At 42.4% G+C, this 19543-nt stretch overlaps 2 protein-coding genes across 2 annotated transcripts; both read left to right on the top strand.

Annotated features, from left to right (window-relative positions):
- The first annotated feature begins 1308 nt into the window (after positions 1-1308).
- srp9 (signal recognition particle 9) lies at positions 1309-4387 on the top strand. Its single transcript, XM_079291278.1, has 3 exons — positions 1309-1472; positions 1582-1650; positions 3536-4387. The coding sequence occupies exons 1-3, from the start codon at positions 1401-1403 to the stop codon at positions 3653-3655; spliced, it is 261 nt and encodes an 86-aa protein (XP_079147404.1). The 5' UTR covers positions 1309-1400; the 3' UTR covers positions 3656-4387.
- Positions 4388-5593: 1206 nt separating this feature from the next.
- Positions 5594-11505, top strand: ephx1 (epoxide hydrolase 1, microsomal (xenobiotic)). The gene is made up of 9 exons (XM_079290700.1): positions 5594-5739; positions 6708-6935; positions 7018-7198; positions 7281-7499; positions 7615-7744; positions 8222-8436; positions 9455-9563; positions 9900-10022; positions 10497-11505. The coding sequence occupies exons 2-9, from the start codon at positions 6753-6755 to the stop codon at positions 10699-10701; spliced, it is 1365 nt and encodes a 454-aa protein (XP_079146826.1). The 5' UTR covers positions 5594-5739; positions 6708-6752; the 3' UTR covers positions 10702-11505.
- Positions 11506-19543: the final 8038 nt, after the last annotated feature.

Below are 19543 nucleotides of genomic sequence, written 5' to 3'. Positions count from 1 at the left end.
TGGTGATGAATGATCCGTCAGCTGCGATCCGCCCACTCCTCACCAGCTCTGTTGTTGTGATCCTCTAACACGCAGAAACGTCGTTAGATCTCGTTAGAAGAGAAAATATGTTTTCATAAAACCTCCGAGTTCAGTCTTCTGAGTTCATCCAATATCGTTCAAATAAAAATAAAATACATCAACTTTGTCCGCCATCTAGTGTACAAACTGTGGTATTACACAACCGGAGCGCTTCTTCTCAGAGCACTACCAGCGGGAAGAGGTACATGTAGCCTACTTGAGTGCACTTGTAAGAAGTTTTGTGGTAGCCTGTGCTTTGTTGTGCACTTTGAGATACTTTATACAGCCTACTCTCATATTTTTCCAAAGGGTGTTTCACTTGTTACTCAATTCAATCTATTTGACAGCTAGTTATGTTGCAGATTAAGATCTTATTTACAAAACATGTGATCATTTTATAAATCACTGTTGTGGCGGATTAATGCCAGATACATTAAGCCACATTTCCACCACGTGCAGCAATGCTACTTACCTGCCAATGCAGCAAGGCTGGACTGATTGTATTATAATACTATTTTAATATCGTGCTTTTGCTAACTTTAGAATGATCTGAATACTTCCGCCATGACTGAGCACCACACACCCAACTCTGGTTCTAAATAAATGCGTTGAGACAAGAAGAAATTAAGGTTTGGAAATCTTTAATCTCAAAATAATTAATAATTAATCAATCTGTCATAATCCGAGTTTTATGGACCATTCGCAGGGAGTTGGGAAATGCATCCGTTTTAAGGACAACCACTAGAGGGCGACAAGTTGACTTTCCCACACAATTCAGTACAGGATTATTTCCGGGATCATGTCAAAACAAAGGCTCAGGGCCGTCTAAACCATGGCTGTAAGCAAGAGGCATTAGTTGCTATGCAGCTACGTAGCTTTAACGCGAACTTGTTGATTCAACCCAACATGTATCACTACAATCAACAGAGCATCAGCTTTTTTACAAAAAACAACATGGGGGTAAGGGTTAGATGAAGCTGATGAATGGGAACTTCAGATTATTTTTGTCAGTAGGACTTTTTGTCATTTGTTATGATACATTTTAAACTTGGTTGGAGGGATTCAAAAAACAATAAAACATTATTTAGTTAAATCATCTTTCATTTTTTATAGTAATTATTTTATATTACTCAATAATACCACAAACTTCAGAAGTTATTCGTGCCTTTGTTTTGAAACAGCAACCCGGAAGTGGTTTGGGCTTCATATTCCCTTCCTTCTGATTGGCTGCGTTCACGCTGGTGCTGATGTGGTGTTCTGAAGTTAGCAAGCCTGGTCCAACGACTCTGACATATTCTTTGGTTTAATATTAACTTTGCTTTGTTAGAAAAAACAAAAACATGCCTTACTTTCAGACTTGGGAGGAGTTCGCCCGCGCAGCAGAAAAACTGTATCTGACAGACCCCATGAAGGTGAAAACACTTTACCCCATAAGTGGGTTAGCATGCTAGCTGGTTAGCGCGTTAGCGACGTGAATGCGCCAGCTGCCGGTCTTGATGTTTCAGTTGTTCTTGTTTCCAGGTCCGTGTGGTTCTGAAGTACAGACACTGCGACGGTAACCTCTGCATCAAAGTGACCGACAACGCCGTGGTAAGTGACGTGAGGGAATAACGTTGAGTACTACATTATACCGAGTTCTGTTGGAGAGACTTACCAAACCTTCCCCTGCGTTCCGTACCTATTTTAATGTATCACTTAACTAGCATTAACGTTAGAATGCTGGGAAAAAAACAGTGCGTGAAAGCTGAGGTGGGATTCTACTGACGTGTAACGTGGAAACGTAAGCTGTCAACAACTGTGAGGCTGTTACTTAAGTTAGTACTTCCACATACTCTTCTGTAGTGTTGTAATGATTGATGGAATCAACGACATTGATCAGCAGCATTACAACAATGCAGTGTGTCTACACACTAGTATTCATAAAGACAATGATCATGTTTGATAGGCATCAACATCAACTATCAGGTGATTATTAAGTGATTGCCAGGCTGACGTCAGCTTTTTGTTGCCTGATGTGCTTAAATGTGAGATTTTAGTTTATTTTAGTTCTCAGTTTTCCTCAATAATTTTCCTCAATGTAAAACAGGGTGCGTAATTAATATACAAATGGTCATTTCGTGGGTGAAGTATTCCTTTTAACAATGAACATTTGACATGCGTGTGTGTTGTACATACTTTGCATTATCTTTGTCTGCTTCAGCTCAAAGATGCCGGGATGCTTCACCTCCCAAGACGTCTCAAATGTCCTCTTTGTTTTTTGCTCAGGCTCCTCCTGATTTGCCTCACTTTTTATCTCTGAAACAGATTCCTCGCACGGAGCGACTGCACGTGCAGCGTTGTCGCATGCTGTGTTGTCTGGTTCTGACCATAACGCCGATGTTTAAATATCACCAATGCAACCCATTAAAAAATGTATTTATTTCACGGTGCATGTTTGGCCGTTTGCTGTTCTTACATTTGATATCTTAAAAAGTGGCCAAGGCCAAGAATCCGTTACCAATTTCTCACAATGGTTGACAATGGCAACCCTTACTATCGAGCCCTAATAGATAAACCAAAATATCGGACAAACCTGATGACGTCATGAGTTTACCGGCGTCGATACCAATGCATCTGGTAGATGAAGATACTTCCTTCTCAGGGCACATGAATGTTTCATATGTGATGGGGTTGTGTCGGTCGATGACGATCTTGGGGATCAACGTTCGCCAATTTCAAGATATTTAGCTTGTTTTACCATTAATGTATTCAATTATTATTATTATTATTATTATTATTATTATTGCTCTAACAGTAATATTGGGATAAATGGAATTTGGCCCGTCATTGTTTCATGACGGCGTGCTCTGCATTTAACACGACACATGCGACACCGACACTCCGGTTGTAAACATTGGTCATAACAAATAACTAGGTGTGTATCGGAACAGTTCAAAGCATTGCATTCATAACATTTACATTGAAATTCTTATTATTGACGTACAGAAACATGGCCTGCAATAGTCCACCTTTTATTCCCCTCTCTCTGTCACTCTCAAACACACAGCGAGCGAAGCAGCGTTCAGTAATTATATCCAGATTTTTTCGGGGAGGTTTAGCCTTTCAATGACGTCAGACATTCAAAGCCTCTTTCAAAAACCTCAATAAAAGCTTTGATTGTTCGAATCATCATTCATTGTCCCTGCTGCAGTGATTGCACAATAATCAGATGATTAAAGCAGCTTCATTTCAAACACTGACTTTAAAACAACTTGTTTAACACAAATATTGCTCATAAATTAGGCCGTTCAGATTTGTTGACAAAGTGCAATTAAATCCCTAATGTCAGCAGACAATGGATAGTAGACATTGTTGGGCCTGCAGATGTAAACTGTCCTTTTCTGTAAAGAAATGGACAGGCTGTGACACCAGTAACAATGGTAATGTAATGGTAACTTACCCCTGCCCTCATGCTGTCTTTTGTCCGTCCCCGCAGTGTTTACAGTACAAGACGGACCAGGCCCAGGACGTGAAGAAGATCGAGAAGCTCCACGGAAAACTGATGAGACTCATGGTGTCCAAGGAGACGCACAGCGGGTCCATGGAGACGGACTAATACGCTCTCCAGGCTCTGGCCTTGTAGAGCACCCGGACTGAGTTCAGTGGACACACTGGTTGTTGAGAGCGCAGTACCACCTGAGTGCAACGTGGAGTCCGAGAGATGTGAATGTGGTGGGATTGATCTGGCTGCCTACACTGATCTAATGCCGTCAGGGACGTGTCGTATATACACTGTACGTATTTTATTCTCAGGATTTTTTATGATGCGTTTTTCATAAACGATCCAATCATCCTTCCTTTTACTTATCGGTATTGTGAACTCATCCCTGATGGTATTGCTATAAAGTATGGTCAGTGTAGGCTGCTGGGACATTTTAGGAAATGTAGAGGCGGGAATAGGAGAGAGGTTCGGTTAATGTGGGACAAAGTGTCCAAAAATTACAAATCCTCTGCTGCAGTGTAAGCAGCTTTGGCACCTTGATTTTATTTTTTTCAAAGTTTTTGACCGGAGCTTGTGTTTATTTTCAGTTTTAAAGAGGACAGACAGGACGGGCAATGAAGACATTGCATGTTTTTCTTTCTATTCACATCTATGTAGCTGTCTGATTCAGTTTCAGAACAGGTTTTTTTTCTTTTTTTCATCATGGACTTGTGCCACATGAATGAAGCAGGACCTTCTGATTTCCTAGCGACAGTGTGGAGGACCCCCCCCCCCCCCCCCCATACGCACCTCCAAATCGTCTGAATCATACGTTACATGTTCAATAAATGTTTATTTGCCCCAGTACAGCCAGTATCTCTCCTGTATTCATCTTGTGTTGCTGTTGTATACAACGCGATGTCTGCATGTTTTCAATGGCCCTGTTCTCACTTCCTACATCCTACTTGTGGCTCCTTTGCTAGGACCACACCCAACTTTGAACTCTACCACATACCAGCAAAGTTTTGCGTCTGCACGGTTGCGACGTTATCGCGGTGACACAATTTGTCCCCGGAGAGATAGAAACATAAACACATGGCAAATATCGCAAAACAGCTTCTGTTGTAACTCTTGCTACAGAAGGGGCCAATTCCAAAATATACCTGTGTCTAGCTGAGAAAAGTTAATTTGATTGTAACTGTGGGTGTGTATCTGTACATACGCATACATCAGATAAGAGACTTTATTGTCCCGAAGGAAATTTGTCTTGGAAACATACGTACAATGTCTGCTGTTAAAAAAACAACACAAATAACATATTGCATACATACACGGACTGTCGCCAGCCCACATACCTCCATACACAGTACCTACAGTATTTGCAAAAGACTGCCACCGGCCAACAAACACATTTCACACTGCCCATTGTATAACGCACCAGTAGTGTATTAAGCTATTAAAAGTAAATAAAAATCGGTGTTCCAGGGTTAATCTCAGGCTAGCTCGCCATTTAGGGCTTTGATGGACAAGGGGACAAAAGAGTTCTTAAAGCGGTTGAGCTGCACTGGGGGACTCTGAAGCGTCTGCCTGAGGGAAGAAGCTGGTATTCAGGGTGGAGGATATGAGTGGGGTCTGAAATGGTCTTCTGGGCCTGTCTGATGATAGTTTCATCAAAGACGGCCTGGAGTGTGGGATGCTGTCTGACTCCCATGATTTTCATGGCTCTTTGTGTGAGCAGGGTGATCTGGGCTTTCAGCTGCACACTGAGGTTGCCAAACCAGGCTGAGATACCAAAGACCCTCAGCCTACGGAGGAAGTGGAGCCGCTGTTGGACCCCACACATATACATATATGTGTATATTTGTGTATATATATATATATATATTTGTGTGTGCATCTCCATGCTTCAACAAATGTCCACTTCTTATGATCGCTTCTTCATACTACATGTCCCATCATGCACCTCCACTTTTTCCACAGAGTTTTTTCACTTGTTATCCTCACGTTTTTGCTTCACACGCGTAAAGTGTAAACAGCACACAGAAGTCAGTCCAAGTTTAAAAACGTGATTTTAAGAGCGTAAGCTAACGTCAGTGAAACGGGTAGGAGGGACCGGACGGGTCCGGCGCAGGCACCGTGAGTCCAGCAGCGCGGAGCAGCGCGGACTGAAGTCCAACGCACCTCACACTCCGCCGTGCTACGAGGTTCACAACCAGCAGGTAAAACCGTTGAAAACGACTTCTGGTGACATTGTAGTGACTTCAAGTCTTCAGACTGTGTCGTTGGCGACCCGCATCTGAAACAGTGATTTGTTTTCACCAAGTTATATAAAAGTTGCATGTGACGTTGAGTTAATGCAACGTTACATTACAGCCTCGAAGTAACAGTAACGTGACAGTTTACTTCAGAGAGTGCGGAGGAAGAATGTGGACTTCCGTCGTAAACAGTTTGTTCGATATTAAGTTAGTTAAATGAAGTGAACTTCTCGCTGTCTGGCTGCTATTCACGTTAGCTAATGTTAGCAACAACACAAAGTGTCATTATTGACTAATGCAGCCTTGTTCCTGCTGTTGCTATCAGACTGCAGCACACACACGTGTTTACCTGCTGGTGACACGTGAGTGAGGCGTCACAGTCCTGAATGGGAAAAGCTCTGTCATGCAGGTCTGAGGCCTGAGGGGGCCTTGGTCAGCCCTGTTCTTTACCAAATCCTGTCAGCTGGCCACAACAACAGGGGCGCTTTTGTCTGCCCCCCCCCCTGTAAACTCAGGCTCATAAATCCACTGTGCCCCAGACTCACATCACAACGCTGTGAGAGAAAGTCACCCTCATACTTCAGTTTGATTCGTCATGGAATCATTTGATTTAGTTTGACAACATGAGGATTCTGTCACATCTAGTTACAAAGTATTGATTCTATTATTTAGTCTATCAAGTCTAACAAGTAACTTTTTTAATGGAGGCCAAAGAATGCATGCATACTTTATGGTTGCAATTGTTACATTATGTAATAGCACATTTATGGTTACTGTGATAACCGACAGCTTGCTCTGCTTTGTATATTTTCATGCTGTCTTGGCCATGTAAAATAACTCATGAACCCTTGTCATCGGTCCTACACGTCCTTTTGTTGTCTCACCCTCCCTCCCTCCTTCTCTCCCTCCTTCTCTCCCTCCCTCCCTCCCAGTCCTGTATCTCTCCATCCCTCCACCCGGCACAGACGCTGAGCGCCATGTTCACGGAGGTGCTGGTTGCTCTGGTGATCGGCGGGCTGATCTTCTTCCTGGTTCAGCGGAGCAAGACCCAGGTCCTGAAGACGGAGGATGGCTGGTGGGGGGCCGGCGCGCCCCCCGACGGCGGGGAGGACGCCACCGTTCGCCCCTTTAAAGTCACCAGCAGCGACGAGGAGCTGGAGGTTAGATCCCCTCTTGGTGTGTCACACACGAGTCGCCTCCACGTAGCGCTTACTCATGCTTCCACATGTCCCTCTTTGTCAGGACCTTTACAGGAGGATAGACCAGACCCGCCCCGTCCCCTCCCTAGAGGACAGCCAGTTTAACTACGGCTTCAACTCCCAGTACCTGCAGAAGGTGGTCTCCTACTGGAGAAACGACTTTGACTGGAGGAAGCAAGTGGACAAGCTCAACCGGTACCCCCACTTCAGAACCAACATCGAAGGTGAGGCCGCACTGCTGACACCTTCATGAAGAGGAAGATGTCCCACCTCTAACCTGTTGTCCCTCACTGACCTGCCATCCAGGCATTGATATCCACTACCTGCACGTGAAGCCCAAGAAGGTGCCGGAGGGATCTACTGCTATTCCTCTGATCATGGTCCACGGCTGGCCCGGCTCCTTCTATGAGTTCTACGGACTGATCCCTCTGCTGACAGAACCGTCGGACCCACAGGATCTTGTGTTTGAGGTGGTGTGTCCCTCCATACCAGGGTACGGTTTTTCGGAAGCACCACATAAGAAAGGTGAGTCCGGAGAGATATATGTTTTCCTCTTGCCTTGAGAGTGATAAAGTAGTACAGTATAGATGTGGAAACATTCACGTCAAGTGTGTTCATACTGCAATTTGTGTGTGAACAGGTTTTGATTCAGTTTGTGCGGCACATGTCTTTCACAAACTGATGAAGCGCCTGGGCTTCCAGAAGTTCTACGCTCATGGAGGAGACTGGGGCTGGCTGGTCACCACCAACATGGCTCAGCTGGAGCCCGGGTAAGACGCACACAAGAACTTCCTCAACACACTTTTTATTGTTGTGTCAATGCTTGTCTGTTGACGGTGGCGGTCTCCCTGTGGACAAATGCGGTCGTGTTTCCGAGCACCAGATTACCTTTCGAAAAGCGCTCATTTGTCTGGTTCTGCCGGGCCTGGCTTCCCTCCAGCGGGCCCATCAATACAGCCTGGGTCTCCGGCAGCGTGGTGTCGGTGTTGGCTCCCAGCGGGGCAAAGCTCTACCCGTTCTACTCAGAGCAGGTAGAGCAGGTCGAAGGCCGCAGCGTAGCTGAATCTGGTTCTGTCCGCCGTGGGCCGGTCTTTGCCGGAGGCGCTGCTGCAGTCTGAGCTGAAGGAGTTTAATTCATGCTGAAGGCATTAGTATTATATTGAGACCGTTTCATAGCCAGTTCAAAGTTCCTCACAGCACTTTAAATAAGGTACCACGAGTCTTTTCTTGTTTTATCTCTTACCCAGGATAGTCAAAGGCCTGCACGTGAACTTTGCCCCGCCCTCCAAACCAGGCCTGTCCATGGCTTTATCCATCATGCTCGGCCGTCGCTTCCCCAAGATCTTTGGCTTCACTGACATGGATATTCAGCGTCTCTATCCCCGCATGGAGAAGCTGGTGGTGGAGCCCATCAAGGAGTCTGGCTACATGCACATCCAGGCCACCAAGCCCGACACCGTGGGTAAGGACCTGGCAGCACGAGACTGTGGACTGGACTTCCACGGAGTTTAAATGGTTCATAGCATCTTAACTGGTGTTCTACGCTCACATTACAGGGCTTAATGCTCAATTACAAATATATATATATATTTTACCCAGATCTGATCTTTCTGCCTACTCTGTTTCTATTCATGGTCCATTCAAACCTTCGCTGCAGTGATTCATATCTGACTTTGGTGTTGACGGATCTCTGCACTCAGACGCCTCACATGCAACCAATAATGTCGCACACATGGGAGACTGCCCATTGGTCTGAAAATACACACAGTGAACATATTGCTCAATTTTTTAGATATGGGTCCCCTGATGAACAGATAATACTCCTAAGTATGACTTTGAAGGACTCATTTCGACTGATAACTGTGAATTAGGTTGAAGAAACTCAAGTAAGACGTGTAACTTAACTATCCGACGTCCCGAAACACCTCCAGTCAGCATCTTTGTAACGTGATTTCATCAAATCAGAGTTCTACTTTGTGAAACATGACACATTTATCAGAAGAACTGAGTGAATACGTTTGATAAGTTCATTTACATTTTGAATGACTGACGCCGAGGCAAATAAAACCTTCATCTGTTTCCTAAAGTCGGAGGAAAACCTTCGCTGACAGATTGTTAATCGCTATTTTAATCAATATTGTTGTTGGTAATTCATAACTTGTTTTTATCTGAAGACATCTTTTTGCCACAATCCCTATTTGTTGGCGTTCAGCCTTTCAAAAACAAACATTTTCACTGCAAGAAAACTGCTTTCCCCCTCACTGCACACACAGAGGCCTGCAGCTGTATTACCAGGGGGGGGGGGGGGGGGGGGGGGTCGAGCAGCACCATGATTTAGCCTTCATTTATACAACCACAGTAACAAAAGAAACACTCTACTCTGAACAGATCAGATCTGCGTCACCTGGATTCGGGCCACATTTGCTGGTCATGTGGACGTAGCCTCAGCCTCTCATCATGTCTGACTCACTCCATTACAGGTCGAGGACTGAATGACTCCCCGGTGGGTCTGGCTGCCTACATTCTGGAGAAGTTCTCGACGTGGACGAGCCACGACTTCAGGAACCTGGAGGACGGAGGGCTCACCCGGTGACTAGAACTCAATAGAACATTTCGATCACACTATCAAGTACAAACAAGCGATACGTTCTGAACACCATCAGTCGCAGCAGCATATGTATGAGTACAAGTCGATCCAATGTATTCAGATTCAGACTGTATGGATGAATGATGAGTTCCTGCAGTGGGCAGCGCTCAGTAGCCTCATTACTGTAACAGTGTGTGTGTGTGTGTGTGTGTGTGTGTGTGTGTGTGTGTGTGTGTGTGTGTGTGTGTGTGTGTGTGTGTGTGTGTGTGTGTGTGTGTGTGTGTGTGTGTGTGTGTGTGTGTGTGTGTGTGTGTGTGTGTGTGTGTGGTGCCTTGCAGGAAGTTCTCTCTGGACGACCTGCTGACGAATGTGATGATCTACTGGACGTCTGGCTGCATCGTGTCCTCCATGAGGTTCTACAAGGAAAACTTTGGCAAAGGCCTCGACCAGCCTCACTCTAAGTGAGTTTCAATGTGACCGAGCCAGTGTTACGCTGCTCAAAGAACACATGTGGAAACTCAAAGTGGGAACTCAGTGATTCTTCAAAGTTTCTTTTTTTACATCATTCTGTAGCTTCCCAGTGTCGTTCCTCATGTGTTCAAATCCGAATATTCACAATTTGGTCGAAGTACGTTTGTTTTACTGTGTTCTAACAAAGTTACGTAGGTTTCTGCAGGAAGACGTTACTTCATAAATATACATAAATCCTTATCCATAGAGTGGCGGCACAGAAGCTTAACAAGGTGCTGCTGTGGACCAGCAAATCCTGTGTTCCGCAAAGTAAAATGACGTAAGTCTGGTGGCCCTCGCAGCAGAGACCCCCGTGGCCCAAGGCCTTATGCGTTCGTGTCATGGGAATTTAGGAAGTCAAATAACATGTCGAATGTGAAAGTCGTCCCCTGGTTGAACGCTAACACGTCCCCGTCTCTTCGCAGGATGCCGGTGTACGTCCCCACTGGGTTCGCCTGCTTCCCCGACGACCTGATGCACACTCCCAAACTCTGGGTCGAGCAGAAGTACCGCCAACTGGTGACGTTCACGCCCATGGCCCGCGGTGGCCATTTTGCTGCCATGGAGGAGCCCCAGCTGATGGCCGAGGACATCCAGAACTTCACGAAGACGGTGGAGAAGAAGAGGTAGTAGTCGTGGTCAAAGTACAGAGTGAAGGTGTGGAGAATCTGGAACACAGCGGCGAGCACTCGGTAGACGCGTCATGATTCGAGATCGAGAAGTAAGTGCTGTGTTTCTCTACGAGCTGGATCACTAATATAGTCTATCGAGTGAAACTCATCATCATACTTCTTTGCGAGTGAGCCGTTCTTATTAGTATTATAACAGTGACTATAATGCATAAAGAAAAGATCATAATGTATTACAATTATGGGAATTCTAGCATACAAAATACCTGCAAAAGTGTGCCGACAATTATGTAAAAGTATTCCGATACATGACCATATAAGTCATTATGAAATACTTAATAATTAATGATTTTTGTTATAAAGCGTTATGAATATTTAGGACTGCTTAGAAATATACAGTGCTATTTTAAGGATGTTTATAATTGTAGACTAATGCTGAGTTAGTGCATGATCAGGAGCAAAACTTAAAGAATTGCACACATTTGAATGATTTCTACGGCAAAGTAGTTTAAAAATGATATCAATTTCTTTGTGGAGTTCATAAGTGATGATAAATAAGATGAAGTCTGCAGTTTAGCAACTTTTAGAGTCATCTATAAGTGATTAGACTCAGTAAACTAGTATTTCCGATAATTAGACTTAGATTTGCAAGTTTCCTTTGATTTATCTGTCAATGTTTCTGAGGGAGAACTCTTCTGCTCGTCTTCGTACAGAAACACTGAACTGTTATTTCAAATTGAGGTTTTTAATTGCAGACAAATGTCACGATCACTCTGTCAAAGCCGATGAAATAAAGTATGTGCTGATAACACCGTTTGGTCTGAAGTGTTCTTACTGAGAAGTTAGGAGGTAAATGTTTGTTGGAACAGATCAGCCTCTCTTTATTTCAGTTTAGACTATAGCTTGTTATTAAATGTGTGGAAATATCTGCCGATGACCTCATTTCATTCATAGATCTCTATAAACAAAGTCACAATGTGGAGCCTTTATTCAGCAGAGTTTATAACCTGCTGAGGATTGTAAGCTTCCTCAGAGCAGGTGAGTGTTTAATGTATGAAATTCATACTGTTCCCTCAGAACAGCCCAGAATATCAGCTGGTGACATTATCTGATCCTAGTGTATGTAAAGGAACTTAACAGGCTTAGTAACCATGCAACAATAAAACACATGAAGAAGAAGCTGTACAGGCTGCTGGAGTAATCTCCTTCACTCCTCTTCTCTTCTGGACTGTTGGAACACAATGAAAGCGTTTAGAATGTGATTGTATCTCTAGTCTGACCAGGCCTACAACAATGAGATCAGACCTCTTACCATCGCCGTCACGTCTGTCATCACCTTCATCATAGTTCTATCTGAACGCTCATATAATACATCATGCACCCCAAAGTTATGGTAAGTGTGACATCCTTCTCCTCAGAGTGTCAGCAGCAGCGTTTCTGAGGGGAGAGTAACTCCCTTTGGGCGTGGACTTCACATGAACAGAAATATATAGAACACACTAAAGGAGAGGGAAGCAGCAGGAAAGCACAATAGGTCCTCTTTAATACTTCTATAATTATATTACAATAAAATAATATTATTCTGAAATGCTCCATTGTGCATAATGAGTACTTTTACTATACCAGAGTACTTCTACACTGTGTAACGGTTCACAAATTCACGGTTGGGTTCGGTACGTTTGAAAAAAATGAGTGCTTTTACTGTACCAGAGTACTTCTACACTGTCGTATTAGTGCTGTTACTGTACCAGAGTACTTCTACACTGTCGTATTAGTGCTGTTACTGTACCAGAGTACTTCTACACTGTCGTATTAGTGCTGTTACTGTACCAGAGTACTTCTACACTGTCGTATTAGTGCTGTTACTGTACCAGAGTACTTCTACACTGTCGTATTAGTGCTGTTACTGTACCAGAGTACTTCTACACTGTCGTATTAGTGCTGTTACTGTACCAGAGTACTTCTACACTGTCGTATTAGTGCTGTTACTGTACCAGAGTACTTCTACACTGTCGTATTAGTGCTGTTACTGTACCAGAGTACTTCTACACTGTCGTATTAGTGCTGTTACTGTACCAGAGTACTTCTACACTGTCGTATTAGTGCTGTTACTGTACCAGAGTACTTCTACACTGTCGTATTAGTGCTGTTACTGTACCAGAGTACTTCTACACTGTCGTATTAGTGCTGTTACTGTACCAGAGTACTTCTACACTGTCGTATTAGTGCTGTTACTGTACCAGAGTACTTCTACACTGTCGTATTAGTGCTGTTACTGTACCAGAGTACTTCTACACTGTCGTATTAGTGCTGTTACTGTACCAGAGTACTTCTACACTGTCGTATTAGTGGTGTTACTGTACCAGAGTACTTCTACACTGTCGTATTAGTGCTGTTACTGTACCAGAGTACTTCTACACTGTCGTATTAGTGCTGTTACTGTACCAGAGTACTTCTACACTGTCGTATTAGTGCTTTTACTGTACCAGAGTACTTCTACACTGTCGTATTAGTGCTTTTACTGTAACAGAGTACTTCTACACTGTCGTATTAGTGCTTTTACTGTAACAGAGTACTTCTACACTGTCGTATTAGTGCTTTTACTGTAACAGAGTACTTCTACACTGTCGTATTAGTGCTGTTACTGTACCAGAGTACTTCTACACTGTCGTATTAGTGCTTTTACTGTACCAGAGTACTTCTACACTGTCGTATTAGTGCTGTTACTGTACCAGAGTACTTCTACACTGTCGTATTAGTGCTGTTACTGTACCAGAGTACTTCTACACTGTCGTATTAGTGCTGTTACTGTACCAGAGTACTTCTACACTGTCGTATTAGTGCTGTTACTGTACCAGAGTACTTCTACACTGTCGTATTAGTGCTGTTACTGTACCAGAGTACTTCTACACTGTCGTATTAGTGCTGTTACTGTACCAGAGTACTTCTACACTGTCGTATTAGTGCTGTTACTGTACCAGAGTACTTCTACACTGTCGTATTAGTGCTGTTACTGTACCAGAGTACTTCTACACTGTCGTATTAGTGCTGTTACTGTACCAGAGTACTTCTACACTGTCGTATTAGTGCTGTTACTGTACCAGAGTACTTCTACACTGTCGTATTAGTGCTGTTACTGTACCAGAGTACTTCTACACTGTCGTATTAGTGCTGTTACTGTACCAGAGTACTTCTACACTGTCGTATTAGTGCTGGTACTGTACCAGAGTACTTCTACACTGTCGTATTAGTGCTGTTACTGTACCAGAGTACTTCTACACTGTCGTATTAGTGCTGTTACTGTACCAGAGTACTTCTACACTGTCGTATTAGTGCTTTTACTGTACCAGAGTACTTCTACACTGTCGTATTAGTGCTGTTACTGTACCAGAGTACTTCTACACTGTCGTATTAGTGCTGTTACTGTACCAGAGTACTTCTACACTGTCGTATTAGTGCTTTTACTGTACCAGAGTACTTCTACACTGTCGTATTAGTGCTTTTACTGTACCAGAGTACTTCTACACTGTCGTATTAGTGCTTTTACTGTAACAGAGTACTTCTACACTGTGGTATTAGTGCTGTTACTGTACCAGAGTACTTCTACACTGTCGTATTAGTGCTTTTACTGTACCAGAGTACTTCTACACTGTCGTATTAGTGCTTTTACTGTACCAGAGTACTTCTACACTGTCGTATTAGTGCTGTTACTGTACCAGAGTACTTCTACACTGTCGTATTAGTGCTTTTACTGTACCAGAGTACTTCTACACTGTCGTATTAGTGCTTTTACTGTACCAGAGTACTTCTACACTGTCGTATTAGTACTTTTACTGTACCAGAGTACTTCTACACTGTCGTATTAGTACTTTTACTGTACCAGAGTACTTCTACACTGTCGTATTAGTGCTTTTACTGTAACAGAGTATTTCTACACTGTCGTATTAGTGCTTTTACTGTAACAGAGTATTTCTACACTGTGGTATTAGTGCTTTTACTGTAACAGAGTACTTCTACACTGTCGTATTAGTGCTTTTACTGTAACAGAGTACTTCTACACTGTCGTATTAGTGCTTTTACTGTAACAGAGTACTTCTACACTGTCGTATTAGTGCTTTTACTGTAACAGAGTACTTCTACACTGTCGTATTAGTGCTTTTACTGTAACAGAGTACTTCTACACTGTCGTATTAGTGCTTTTACTGTAACAGAGTATTTCTACACTGTCGTATTAGTGCTTTTACTGTAACAGAGTACTTCTACACTGTCGTATTAGTGCTTTTACTGTAACAGAGTACTTCTACACTGTCGTATTAGTGCTTTTACTGTACCAGAGTACTTCTACACTGTCGTATTAGTGCTTTTACTGTCGTAACAGAGTACTTCTACACTGTCGTATTAGTGCTTTTACTGTACCAGAGTACTTCTACACTGTCGTATTAGTGCTTTTACTGTACCAGAGTACTTCTACACTGTCGTATTAGTGCTTTTACTGTACCAGAGTACTTCTACACTGTCGTATTAGTGCTTTTACTGTACCAGAGTACTTCTACACTGTCGTATTAGTACTTTTACTGTACCAGAGTACTTCTACACTGTCGTATTAGTACTTTTACTGTACCAGAGTACTTCTACACTGTCGTATTAGTGCTTTTACTGTACCAGAGTACTTCTACACTGTCGTATTAGTACTTTTACTGTACCAGAGTACTTCTACACTGTCGTATTAGTACTTTTACTGTACCAGAGTACTTCTACACTGTCGTATTAGTACTTTTACTGTACCAGAGTACTTCTACACTGTCGTATTAGTACTTTTACTGTAACAGAGTACTTCTACACTGTCGTATTAGTGCTTTTACTGTAACAGAGTACTTCTACACTGTCGTATTAGTGCTTTTACTGTAACAGAGTACTTCTACACTGTCGTATTAGTGCTTTTACTGTAACAGAGTACTTCTACACTGTCGTATTAGTGCTTTTACTGTAACAGAGTACTTCTACACTGTCGTATTAGTGCTTTTACTGTACCAGAGTACTTCTACACTGTCGTATTAGTGCTTTTACTGTACCAGAGTACTTCTACACTGTCGTATTAGTGCTTTTACTGTAACAGAGTACTTCTACACTGTCGTATTAGTGCTTTTACTGTAACAGAGTACTTCTACACTGTCGTATTAGTGCTTTTACTGTAACAGAGTACTTCTACACTGTCGTATTAGTGCTTTTACTGTAACAGAGTACTTCTACACTGTCGTATTAGTGCTTTTACTGTAACAGAGTACTTCTACACTGTCGTATTAGTGCTTTTACTGTAACAGAGTACTTCTACACTGTCGTATTAGTGCTTTTACTGTAACAGAGTACTTCTACACTGTCGTATTAGTGCTTTTACTGTAACAGAGTATTTCTACACTGTCGTATTAGTACTTTTACTGTAACAGAGTACTTCTACACTGTCGTATTAGTACTTTTACTGTACCAGAGTACTTCTACACTGTCGTATTAGTACTTTTACTGTAACAGAGTATTTCTACACTGTCGTATTAGTACTTTTACTGTAACAGAGTATTTCTACACTGTCGTATTAGTACTTTTACTGTACCAGAGTACTTCTACACTGTCGTATTAGTACTTTTACTGTAACAGAGTACTTCTACACTGTCGTATTAGTACTTTTACTGTAACAGAGTATTTCTACACTGTCGTATTAGTGCTTTTACTGTAACAGAGTATTTCTACATTGTCGTATTAGTGCTTTTACTGTAACAGAGTACTTCTACACTGTGGTATTAGTACTTTTACTGTAACAGAGTATTTCTACACTGTCGTATTAGTGCTTTTACTGTAACAGAGTATTTCTACACTGTCGTATTAGTGCTTTTACTGTACCAGAGTATTTCTACACTGTCGTATTAGTACTTTTACTGTAACAGAGTACTTCTACACTGTCGTATTAATACTTTTACTGTAACAGAGTACTTCTACACTGTGGTATTAGTACTTTTACTGTAACAGAGTATTTCTACACTGTCGTATTAGTGCTTTTACTGTAACAGAGTATTTCTACACTGTCGTATTAGTACTTTTACTGTACCAGAGTATTTCTACACTGTCGTATTAGTACTTTTACTGTAACAGAGTACTTCTACACTGTCGTATTAGTGCTTTTACTGTAACAGAGTACTTCTACACTGTCGTATTAGTACTTTTACTGTAACAGAGTACTTCTACACTGTCGTATTAGTACTTTTACTGCAACAGAGTACTTCTACACTGTCGTATTAGTACTTTTACTGTAACAGAGTACTTCTACACTGTCGTATTAGTACTTTTACTGTAACAGAGTACTTCTACACTGTCGTATTAGTACTTTTACTGTAACAGAGTACTTCTACACTGTCGTATTAGTACTTTTACTGTAACAGAGTATTTCTACACTGTCGTATTAGTGCTTTTACTGTAACAGAGTACTTCTACACTGTGGTATCAGTACTTTTACTGAAGTAAAAGATGTGAGAACTTCTTCCATCTCTGCTCACACAGAGAAACTTAATCAAGTGCAACAACAGTCAGTTTTAATCAGGAGTTCACTGAATTATCAGAAATAATAAACAACAAGAAACTATTCAGTGATGAATGAATGAATGAATTTTATTGATATGGAGCTTTTCACGGACATAACATCACAAAGTGCTGAACAGAGCAGACATTTAAAAGCATAAAAACACAATGTGACCCTAGGGTCAATAAATTACATACACAGAATGAGAAACAAGCAAACTGAGATGCTCGCATGTGGTTTGGATCGCCATAGCAACACACAGGAAGGTGGCTTGATGTGCTCAGAGACTTTGATCTGTTGATTGGCCGTCAGATGGACCAGTCGGGTGTAAAAGTGTTCATGCAGCTAAACAACAACACAAACAGATTCACAGCTTCAGATCAGTTTCAAAATAAAAAGCAGAGATTAATAAATGAGCCGAAGGAGCAAAACAATATGAGTTGATGTGAATACAGAAAGCTGCAGAGCTGAAAGCATCCTGCAGCTTCATGAAGGACGAAAGTGAACCAACACAGAAACATGATGCAGTGAACTGAGTTAGACACAGTCAGTGACAGTGATAGGAACCCAGCAGTCACTCACACTGCAGCAGTAGTAGTAGTAGTAGTAGCAGTAGCAGTAGTAGCAGTAGTAGTAGTAGCAGTTGTCGTAGTAGTAGTAGCAGTAGTAGCAGTAGCAGTAGTAGCAGTAGTAGTAGTAGTAGTAGTACGTAGCTGTAACTGCTGATGTTAATAATAATCATAAAAAAATGTATTTATAGAGCGCTTTTCAAAAAAATCACGAAGTGCTTTAACAGAGCAGAAATTTAAAAGCATAAAAAACATAATGTGACTCAAGGGTCAATAAATTACAAACACAGAGAAAAAATAAAAAAATAAAAAATTCAAACATATTTTAAGAGCTGGTCTAGGACATGGGATTTAACTCAAACGCCAGCCTAAAAAGGTGGGTTTTGAGCTGGTTCTTAAAAGTATTCACAGTATCTGCGAGGCATAGAGTTGCAGGCAGAGCATTCCAGAGCCTCGGGGCCACTGCCTCAAAGGCTCGGTCACCACGTGTCTTAAATCGTGTGCGTGGGACTGACAGAAAACCTAGAGCGTTTGACCTGAGAGTGCGGGCGGGTGAATATGGGTGAAGTAGATCAACTACATAAGTAGGTGCCTGACTGTGAAGTGCTCTGTAAGTGATGGTGAGAATTTTGAAGTGTATCCTAGATGCTACAGGGAGCCAGTGGAGAGATCGGAGTACGGGGGTGATGTGAGACCGTCGATTTGTCCTGGTGAGCAATCTGGCGGCAGCGTTTTGGATTACCTGCAGACGGTTAAGAGCAGATATATTGAGTGATGTGAAAAGTGAGTTACAGTAGTCAATGCGTGAATAGATAAATGTGTGTATGATCATCTCTAAATCAGGTGTTGATACTACAGATCTTAGTTTACTGATATTTCTCAGATGGAAGAAACATGATCTGTACAGCTGCTTAACATGGGGGTCAAACGACATGGATCGATCAAAGAAAATCCCTAGATTGCGTAGGTTGAAATGGGCAGCAGAGGAGAGTGGACGAATACTCTGCCTGATCATGGGGACAAACTCATCTGGAGCAATAACTAGGACCTCCGTTTTAGAGTCGTTGGGTTGTAAGCAGTTTTCTGCCGTCCAGTCTCTGATGGCATTGACACAGTCCAGGAGCCTAGTTAATGTGAATGCCTCACTGGGTTTGAATGACAGATGGAGTTGGAAATCATCTGCATATAAATGATAGGACACATTATAACTTTGTATAAATCGGTCCCAAAGGTAAAAGACAAAGGGAAAATAACAGAGGCCCCAGAACTGAGCCCTGCGGTACACCACATGACAGTGGAGAGGTAACAGACACAAAATCACCCACAGAGACATTGAAACTTCTGTCATTGAGGTAAGATGTAAACCAGTCTAATGCTATGCCAGGTATGCCCACCCAATCACGTAGCCTCTTAATCAGGTTGTTATGGTCTACAGTGTCAAATGCAGAACTGAGGTCCAGAAGAACTAACACAGAGCAGTCACCTGCATCAGTACACATGAGAATGTCATTTGAAACCCTCAGGAGAGCGGTTTCAGTAGAGTGTTGCTTATGAAACCCAGACTGGAACTTGTTGTACATGTTGTGCCTCTCCAGTGCAGCAGTAAGTTGGTTGGCCACCACTTTCTCTAAGATTTTGGACAGGAAAGGCAGTTTTGATATGGGCCTGTAGTTCATGGGCAAAGCTGGATCTAAGTTTGGTTTCTTTAA

Source organism: Melanostigma gelatinosum (genome assembly GCF_949748355.1).
Source record: "Melanostigma gelatinosum genome assembly, chromosome: 19".
Lineage (NCBI taxonomy): Eukaryota > Metazoa > Chordata > Actinopteri > Perciformes > Zoarcidae > Melanostigma > Melanostigma gelatinosum.
Note: the sequence above shows the minus strand (reverse complement) of the source record. Positions and strands in the feature narration are given on the sequence as shown.